This window comes from Quercus lobata, chromosome 10, assembly GCF_001633185.2.
Source record: "Quercus lobata isolate SW786 chromosome 10, ValleyOak3.0 Primary Assembly, whole genome shotgun sequence".
In the NCBI taxonomy this organism is placed as follows: domain Eukaryota; kingdom Viridiplantae; phylum Streptophyta; class Magnoliopsida; order Fagales; family Fagaceae; genus Quercus; species Quercus lobata.
In genome coordinates, this window is record NC_044913.1 from 39075660 (window position 1) to 39086598 (window position 10939).

General features: G+C 33.4%; 1 protein-coding gene across 1 annotated transcript; it reads right to left on the minus strand.

Annotated features, from left to right (window-relative positions):
• Positions 1-6358: 6358 nt before the first annotated feature.
• Positions 6359-9274, minus strand: LOC115963242 (G-type lectin S-receptor-like serine/threonine-protein kinase At5g35370). The gene has a single exon (XM_031082182.1). The coding sequence runs from the start codon at positions 9170-9172 to the stop codon at positions 6530-6532; it is 2643 nt and encodes an 880-aa protein (XP_030938042.1). The 5' UTR covers positions 9173-9274; the 3' UTR covers positions 6359-6529.
• Positions 9275-10939: the final 1665 nt, after the last annotated feature.

Sequence of the window (10939 nt, forward strand, 5' to 3'; positions counted from 1 at the left end):
ATAGAGATTATTTATGTGGCCTTGTGGGAGATAGATGGTTAATATTGATATCTACCATGTAAAATATGGTTTACAAAAATTAAGTCTCAAATTCTTTTTTTCCCCAAACAGTTTATGATTTTCAATTAATTTGAATTTCTAAATTAATCTAATATTTTTTGTGACATTTTTGGAGGTAAGACAAATAGTTCACAACTTTTTTTTATTTTTTAAACCACTTATTATCAAAAAAATACTGTAAGTACTACAAATTGTACTACATAAGCATACAAAATTTTGAAGATATTTTGGCCATTAAAGATGTTTGAGATATTTTTATCATTTAGAGGTTCCTAATCTTTTAAGCTAAAAATAACTATTTTATGCCCATAAAAGGAGTAAAACATTTCAAAACTCAAAAAGAATAGTTTTTATTTTTGCCAACAAAAAGGGATTTTGATTTGACCTAATTTTACTGTCGTCCAGACCTTGACAATGAGAATTTTTTTTCCAAAAATATGTTTTATGTCAAAACAAATGAGGCCTTTGAGACCAAAAGACAAGTTTTACCTAATATTAGGTTTGCAAGCCACATCTGAACCATGGAGGAAGTTTAAAAGAAATTAAATATCATGCAAGGTGCTTGCATTGTATGTGGGATTACTTATTATAAATTTCCAACTGGTGGGCCTACAAATGAATTTGAATTTTTCATGTGTATTAGTTATAGTGGTTTATTAAATGGAAAAGTAGACAAAACATCCGTGTGGTTTTCCAATAAAACAAAGAATCCTATGGAGATTTTGAGTATAACACTTAAATTCCATGTAATATATATATTTTTTTAATGTATAAACCGTTAATTGTGTAACAGTTCACCCATGTAAGTTTTGAATACCCTTCATCCATTGGAGGATTTGAATGTGACACAAAACTCCCTTATAATACTATTTTATGTTGAGATAACATGGCCATGAGTCATTACATAAACAACTCATCGTTTATTTGCACAAATATTACCACCAGGGGATTAAGTCAAGAAAGACAATACCATACCAATACCCGGTCATACCAAGAAAATATATCATATTGACTATTAAATTGGTACTAGTACTCTCTTCAAAATGTATCAAATAAAATACTGGGCTATACCAACTGTACTGGGATATCTCAAGTGTTTTGGCAAGTATAATAATTTCTTAAAAAAATATATTAAAAATTTGTTAAAAAACATGTTATTTATGCAAATATATTGTATTACTGTAATTGGGCTAATATTAAGGCATATAAAATATGTAAATTTAAAAAGACAAAGTTTAACTACAAAATTGGTTGTAATATAAAACTACAACTTTACTCGATAAAATAAACATTATTACATATTTTGAAAATTTAACCGTTAAATTGCATATTTTTTACGCTTTCAATACATATGTCAAATTTTGTGTCAATCGGATATTATCTACAAACTTATATTTTATGCATAGTTTTAAACTACAAAAACTTGCAATTTAAATAATTAATTGATAACATAGCTTAATATCTTTAATTTTTTAGAAATTTTGCAAGTATGGAGGATATAAGAAGAAGACGTAATCTAACGGTGGATTTGTTAAATTTTATTTCCAATAAAAAGATATAGAGTAAGGTTGTAGTCTTAGGTTATAACCAATTTTATAGCTAAACTTTGTGTAATTTGAATTTTATGTTAATAAACATAAAAATTAATGAATTTATACTTATATAAATAAATATCAAAATACATATATGTATAGAAATATATAAATAGTAGTAATCCCGAAACAGTACATTGGGATTAACTTGTTACAAAATATTCTATTCCCTAGCTAAATCGAAATAGTCTCAAGTACGAAATTGAATCCCTTGCATTAAATTTTACATTGAAAACTACAGGAACTTTCATGTTTATTAAAAATGATTGGCTAAGACATATTTGGTTGAAACATGGGACACATATAAATGGAAGGTTATAGTCTTTAAGGATTGAATATTTGAATGGCATGTGAAAAAGTTATATCTTTGTTATATTACATGTGACAATAAATGTCATTTGTCACTTAACATTCAAGTAAAGAATGATGCTTATCAAGAAGTTAAAATTACATTCTTAACCCGTGAAGAAATTATTAGCTAGAAATAAATTCCTCTTCTTTCTATGACATAAGGAGAACTACTCATAGAATTTTTTTTTTTTTTTTTTTTTTTTTTTAAGGAAAAAGTAATACTTTATTAGAACACACAAACACGAAGGTAATATATAGAGTTTTTTAAACAGACTTATAATACATTACATAACCAAAGTATTACTACAAAAGGGTCTAACCTCTGTAGTAGTAGTATGAGGTTATAAGGACTAAAACTCTAACACACACAACTGATGTAAGATAAACATCCCTATATTTTTTTGAAGAAACAGTGATACTTTATTAGAAAATACAAACATGAAAGTAATATATAAATTTTTTTAAACAGGCTTATAATACATTAACATAACCAGAGTTTCACTACAAAATGACCTAACTTTTGTAGTATACTTAACGTATACCAGCTTTAAGAAGCATTTTGATACAAGATATCTTATCATGAATAATACATTACAATTTATATTAGTGAAATCTAGAATAGATCAAATACTCATAAGAATTAAATTCTAAATGTTGGCGTGCTCTAAAGATGACATAATATGGATCCATTAGGTTGCTTGATTTCAATTTTTGCACATGAATTAATATTTTTATCACACATGGCCTTCTATTGTGTTACATTAGTGACCATGTCATCCTTTTATTTTCATTCTTTTAATATATATATATATATATATATGTGTGTGTGTGTGTGTGTGTGTATTCTTCCTATCTGCTCACACCTATTGTTATATTTATTTTAACAAAGAAGGAGATGTTTAATGCTGATGTGTCAAATTTAAGCTAGCTTTATGTACGACATGTGAGTAGGTTTTTTTTTTTTTTTACAAGATAGAAATTCTCCTCTAGCCTAATCTAAGTGTATATGTGTGTGAAGCTCCCTCATAAAGACTTGAACCCCAACCCTTGCCCCTCACACCATATAAGCATTTATATTTGTGAAGTGGCCGTCGCACCAAGGTATAACTCTTGTAAAGTTACCCCAAATGTAACTAGCATTCATAACATATCAAAGCTTAAAGCCATCTAGTTTTGGTTTGGACACGTGGCCCTAACTCCCAATTGAATAAAGGCTTAGTAAGGTATGAGTTTATTCGTCAAACTCATATCAAACTTATTACCATGCCCTTGAATGTTTTGTATTTTCATGAGCATTTTCATGATTTTTTTTTTTTTTGGCTCACCTCATTTATTAAATAAGCCTAAAACTAAGGATCAAACTTGGTTTACGTATAAACAAACAAATGTAAACAAGCTTTTCTTCACACTAAGAACAAGCTATTTATGAATGACTTAGTTCATTTTATAACCCAATGAAATGAGTATTTTTAAAACATGAATATTATCAAAACAGATTGTTGGGTTTAGACCCCTATCAAAACATTGTATTTAACCGGTTTTAACGTCAACTTCATAATTTGGTTAATTATGGAAGCCTTAGGTTAAATAAACAATCATCAATATCATGCAAGTGCAAAAATATAAATGAGACAAGATATAATGATCTAGGATACCAATGAAACAAAATGGTTTCATAGGAAGAACTTGGGGCAACCAATCCCATAATGAACAAATCCACTATCAAATAACTATAGTTACCCAATTAAGCTTTAGGATCCACATAATTTTCTGATATGAATGTGTTTCAAACATGAACCTCCAATCCACGACTTGAAAACCACCCTTGAAGGTTTTCTTAAATGTAGACCTCTAGTTCATGACTTCAAGATCACACTTGAAGGTTTAGATCTACACTTTTGATGACTAGTATGCAGGAACTTCATATCTATCAATTCAGATTATATGTAGATTGATTTACAGTATTGAATTTGAAAGGAGAAGGTACAGAACCTTTTTGATCTCAAATGAGTAGCTCCAAAGTATTCTTAAAACGTATCTTATAGTTTCCTTTATTTACTAAGTGAAATAAATCTAAAACCCTAATTACTTGATGGGTTGGCGGGCTGAAGATCTGAATCTACATAATCACACTTTGATCAATAGAAATTGTTAATTCCTAAATAGCTTAAAACAATCGAATTCATGTTCTTGCACACTGAATACCAGAAGCTTGAGCACTTGTCTAGAAATTCCCATAGACTCTAAAGACTATAACAAGATAAGTTTTTATTTACATGTTTTCCAATATAAATCTAGATATTCAAATCCTAACAAAAATGCTGCAACAAAATGGAAGATGATATTCTAATGGAATATTTGATTTTATATATTGAAAGTGAAATTGTTGTGAAATGTAGTACAAAATCAATCATAAATGATTTTCGGGATTTAAAAGAAGGTTGATTTTCAATTTTGATATATCATAAATGATTGAGTTAAAATGTATCAAGAAAATTTTATTTCTTTTACTTTGTTTATATTTTGTTACGGAGAATGTTTTCCTCCAAACCGGATTGGAGAAATCTCTTTTAACTTAACATGTGGTGGTTTAAAAAACCATCAATGTATATTAAATCAAATTTTAATTATATAATTAATTTGTCACTTGACTATATTAAATAGGTCATGTAACTAGAGTACATGTGGATAATTTGTTGAGTTGCTATGTAGTGGGTTGGAGGAACTTGCCTCCAAACTAGTTGTGAGAAAAATTCTACCAATTTTTAAGGACAAAATTTGGCTCTTGATGATGCCAAAAAATCAACAATAAGTTACGCGGTCCTCACGTGCTTGAAACAACACTTGTACAACACAAAAAGAGAAGACCTCATAGAGAGCACTGGTGTGGTGCCAGCCAAGTACCCTCCGAAGGTCAAGTTAGAATTTCTTACAACTCTAGAATGCTAGAGTGGGTAAATTATGCATACCTTGGTTAGTGAGGGTATTGGGCCTTTTATAATAGAAAAAGGTTGACCTCTCTTTCCTTGGCTTAAAAGCCTTTCCATATAGGAATCCTCATGAACGTATTTTTTGGAATCATTTCCTTGTAAGAGTCTTTTTTTATCAACATTGTGCGTGAGGTACAAGAAATTTCCTTATACGTATGCGTGAAGACCAAGTTTGGGTTACGTCGGAACCGTCAACCTAGTTCCTCCCTTCATCATGGTGGCATCAGCTTTTAATCCCCGTCCTAAGTTAATCCCGTTAGCTTTGTAGACTTAGTGTTTGTCATGTGTTGATAGACGCAAGGCTGACGGGTTGATTTGGGGCGTCACTCTACGCCTTGCCATGGGTAAGTCCCAATATTACAAAATTATCCTTATTAGCTCTAAACACCAATAGAAAGATAATATTTGTCTGTCACTCACTTAACCCAAGTAATTAAGTGATCATGTGCATTGCAAATAACAATGACAAATGTCATCTTCCTATTGGTGGTTGGAGCTAAATCTTTTCCTTTTGTTAATTCTAAATAGATGCAAACTTTTTTTTTTAATTTTTTTTTTTTGTGAGGAAAAGATACTAACTTTGTTAATCCTAATTTTTAGTATATGTCTTATTTTTGATCGACCAAATAATTTTGGTTCATTTTTAATTTGGTTCGTAAAGATAAAACCTTGGTTCGGTAGATGTTGGTTTAACATGCTAAGAATTGCAAGTCACCACCTATAGCCAAAGCAGATGTGGCCAAGATTGATCAATTCAAATAACATGACAGAATGCTCCAGGATATCAAGCACATCAGCCAAATTGCAGTCAAAATTCATATTGAGCAGACCATGAAGAGTTATACCGTCTTTGTGCTATATTGATATATATTACACAATTTCATTGAGACACCAAATTTTTGTAATAAGTTCCAATGGAGGGAGAGCAAGAATTGGAGAAATTATATAGTCCTCTAGTGGACCACATCACTTGTCCACCATTCTACTAAAAAACTCTCACTTGTTTAAAATTGCTGAGTCAGTAATCAATTTTTTTTTTTTTAAATTTTTAACTCAGCAATTTTAAACACCATATATGAGAACCTTATAATTTCTCCAAGAACTGATGTATTGATATTTGAGAAAGAAAGTTTGACAGTAGTATTAATTGTTATCTTTATTATTTAACTATTTTGGTTAAATATGGAGGACTAGTTGATGCAATTGGAACTGTTCAAATTATACAAGGCCTGACAAAACTCCAAAGTATTAATGACAATGCCAATTTTTCATATCAAAATCAAATAAGATCAACCATGAAGAGTCACAAAGTTGGAATCTTCTACTATGCTATTTAACAATAATTATACTATCTAAGCCAAGAGAACCAAAACCTGCATATCTACAATTGGGCAACGAAAATTGCAAGCAATATTGGTAGATACAATTCAAACATAGAGAGTCTGCTGGTTCAGAAACGTGCAGCCAAAACTCTCAACACATTCACATCCTTATTGAGCCAATATTTCCTAATAACTAGTACAGAAACTTTGAGCACTACCTGGGGCCAGAAAGCTGTTGTGAAGAGATGTAAGACATTGGGTTATATGGAAAACCTGCAGCACTATTAGAAGTAGCATTCATATCTGGATACAACCCCAAGTCCTTCAGCTCATTGGACCCTTCCATTCTTGACATCTCAGTAAATCTCTGGCCATAGAACCGCAAGAAATTTAGTGACTCGGACCTCGGCTCACCCAAAGACAACCCACCTTCCAACATGCCAACAACGTGAGCCATAGAAGGCCGCAGCGCTGGATCTTCATGCACACAACACAAGGCAATCCGCACTAGCTTCTCAACCTCTTCGCTTGTCACACGTCCCTCTAACCTCGGGTCTGCCAGTTCCAAGTACCTTCTCTGCTCATGCATTTCTAGCGCAAATAAAGGGAAATATATTAGTCTGTGTTCCGAAACAGAAGGGGATGAGGATGGGGCATTTCCTTCACTGCTACTAGTTTTTATGCTATGGCTCCATGTTTGTATTGAGCAATTTTTTCTTCCCCTCACAATCTCTAGTAAAACCAATCCATAACTATATACATCAGCCTTGTCGGAAATTGTGGAACTCATTATCCACTCAGGTGCAAGATAGCCTCGAGTTCCTCTCATTGTTGTAAATAGAAAAGATTGTTCAGGATTTAGCAGCTTCGACAGCCCAAAATCTGAGATTTTCACTTGTAAATTCTCATTCAAGAGAATGTTTTCTGGCTTCACATCGCAGTGGATGATTCTGTGCTCACATCCACTATGCAAGTAAGCAAGCCCCCTTGCTGTTCCAATGGCTATTTTCAATCTCTCTTGCCATTCTAGAACAGGACCATTACCGAAGAGTGTACTGCCCAATGAACCTCTGTTCATATACTCGAGAACAAGAAAGCGCTGCCTCCCTTGTGCACAAAAACCTTTCAATCTAACCAAATTGACATGGTGGATGTTCCCAATTATTGAAATCTCAGTACAAAATTCTTTTTTCCCTTGGATTCCCAAACTAGTAATCTTCTTGACCGCCACAACACTTTTGTCTGACAGAGTACCTCTGTATATAGTACCAAATCCACCACTACCAATCTGAGTCTTGAAGTTCTCAGTAGCAGCTGCAAGCTCTTCATAATCAAACCTTCTCAGTAAGCCTGGGATAGAGATCATCTCTAGCTCTGCAGACGATGACGAGTTACTCCGGTCTAGTTTTACAGTTTTGGTTTTAGAAAGCTGCTTTTTCCTTAACCAAAGGATTGCAATGATTACAAACACTATTAGTATTAAGAATACTGTTAAAGGTAATAGTACGAAACCAGCGACTGATAAGTTTTGTTTCTGATTTATGTTAGACCCAATTGAGTTTCCATGAGAGGAACCAACCAAAACTTTAATATAACCCAAACGGTCCTTATGGTGGTCTGTCAAAATGAAAGAACCTAAATGGTTTTCAAGAAGATAACAAGAACCAGAAGAATTTTCATGGAAAAAGCCCAAACAAGAACAACTTTGAGAGCATAAATCTTGGCAAACCGACAACGTTACATTATTTTTCACGGGCTCCCTGAAATTATTGGCAAAATAGTCCATACCAGGGCCGACTTTTAGATAGGAAATAGAGGAATTCAATTGACTGCCATTTCTAGCTGCAGTACAAGCTGAAGGCAGAGAAAGGGAACGGTTCACTGGCATGCAATCACCATTGTTTTGATAACTGAATTTTGGTAAACAAGAACAAATTCCACCCAGAGGCTTTCTTCTGCACAATCCAATTTCTTTGCAATAGAGAGGAAGATCACAATCCTCAAATGGTCCTGCAAATTCTAACTCCCATTTATCGCTCCGAGGTCTGACGATGCTAAATCTGCCATCGGGACCCAACTTACCACTCCTAAAACTTGATGAACCATTCAAAGCTACTTGAACAACCGTGGAATTATCACTTGCTAGCAAATACAAACCTGTACCATTCATCACCATCAACGATACGGCCTTGTTAGAGTTCCTGACAGCCTTTAGATCCATGGACAATTCCTTTAGATCCATGGACAATTTCCAATAATTCATCTTATTCCATTGCAGCACCACATCCGTGTCAGTAATTTCAAGTCGATAATCACCCACCGACATGTCCTCGTATGTCACAGCGCTTTGCAATGATTTTCCAATAGGAATTCTCTGTCCCATGACAATAGTGTCCGTCGGATGATCGAAACTCTCCCACAACGTATTGTTTCCTGCATCAACTAAAACGAGATTTCCTGTCTCTGAAAGCTGCATAGCAGAAATATCAGAATTGAATAGCGGGGTTGACCAGAGTGTTTGGCCAGTTTGGTTTGTGACTGTGAGGCCGTTGACAGTTAGTGACAACTTGTCAGAGCTTGACATGGGTCTGTCGCGGTTGGCTGACCAGATTATGATATTGGTGGCACTGTGGACGATAGAGAAGTAATATTTTGAGGAGGATGGTCTGGCATCAATTGTGGCTTTGAAAGTACCATTTTGAGAGCGTAAGAAAGCGCCACTGGTGTCGAGGAATTGGAAGTTGGAGGCTGTGAAATCGGGGCTGATTGAGTGGGTGGAAATGGGGGCTGGGAAAGTAAAACTTGGAAGGAAAACGCAGCACATAAAGAAGAAGAATGAGAATGAGAAGCAACCCATGCATGCAGAGCAAAAAGTGTAGAAAAAAATTGGGGTTGGTTTGAAGCAGAATGATGATGATGATGATGATGATGATTGTGGTGGAGCTAGAAGAGGTGCGTGTTTTTGGTCTTCGGCTCCTTCATTTGGATCGTTATGTCATATTGTCACGTACAGACCTACTTTTTTGTGTTAGTGTGGTAAATGCATTGACTGAACGAAAGTCTTGGATACCGACACAGGTTCACAACTGTGGTTTTTTCAAGCACTAGAATTTTTGTTTTTCTGGTCCTACTTTGGGTTGAGTTTTGTGGTGGGAGAGGTTTTTTCATTCTTTTTTCTGTTTTAATATTTTTTCTTGACTAATAAAATTGAAGAATAATAAGGGGCAGGTAAGGTAACCACCTATAACAGGAGAGTTGATAATGAAAGTACGATATAAGATTTGAGTTTATCAACAAGATATATAGTATAAATTGTCTATGTTCTTTATAAGTTTTTATAATTGATTTTACATTATTTTATGCTAATTAAATAGATTAATTTTAAATTATTAATTTATAAAAGTTAGATCCATAGCCATTGTATTTTTAGAAATTATATATAATGTTCACTATGATATTTTATTGTTATTTATATTATAATATATTAAAAATAAGTTTTTTTTTTTAGAAGTATCAAAAATAGGACAAAATTTAACTATAAAATTGGTTGTAGTCTTAGGCTATAATCTTACTCAATTTCCTTTTATTGGATGTGAATTTTGACAAATCTACTATTGGATTACATTTTCTTCTTTTATCTTTTATACTTGCAAAATTTGTATAAAATTAATTATTAATAGTTGTGTCATCAATAAATTATTTAAATTGTAAGTTTTTGAAATTTAAAATTATGCATAAAATAAAAAATTATATATCATATAGTGAATAATATCCAATTGATCCAAAATTTGACATGTGTATTAAGAATATAAAGAACATATAATCCAATGGTTAAATTTTCAAAATATATAGTAATGTAATATTTTTAAGGATACAACTAATTTTATAACTAAATTTGTCCTTAAATAAGTTGGTGTTTATAAAAAAAATAAAACAATCTTCTTCCTTTCTTTCTTCTTTTTCCTCACAACTTAAAAAATCTTCTTCTCAAAACTTAAACAATCTAATCTCTAGCCTCTATACACATAAATACAAAAGTTATGTATATCTAGCTCTTTAGTCATAAGAGTATTGTATTTGTGGGGCCCAAATGATTTATGGGCCAAGCCCATCTACCCGGGGAGAATCCGAAGGCCCAAGCCGAGGAGGGCTATGGCCCAAACTCGACAAGATAGCTTTTGGATACCGCCGAGGGCAGTTCAGTTCTCGACAGACCCAAAGTACCCCCAGAAAGAAGGGTAAAAATGGTATAGGACTGAAACTTGGAAGAAAGATCTAAAATATCCAGGGAAAGCTGCTGTTACTGTCATTTAATGCTCTGAACCTGACAGAGTTGCATTCTTTGGCTTTTACAACCCTTCCCAACGACTTTGGGTATGGGCTGACGAGACAAGTATCAGCTTTGGAAAGGTTGACCCTATATGTGGATGAAGGATAGTGGACGCAGGCGAGTATAAAAGGAAAAATAAGGAACCTAGAGAGGGGGTTGGGAAAAAGGGCCAAAAACCAGAGCCTCCCAGCTCACCTCCAGGAGAAAGACTCCAGGGGTGAAGGAAAATTTAAACTTGTACGAACAACACGAAAAACTCACTGCCTGTCGATCAAGGCCTAACCTTCCAAACCC

Bases quoted from the DNA above. Each gene is read 5' to 3' on its own strand.
- LOC115963242 (XM_031082182.1), bottom strand. From the start codon at position 9,172: ATGGGTTGCTTCTCATTCTCATTCTTCTTCTTTATGTGCTGCGTTTTC.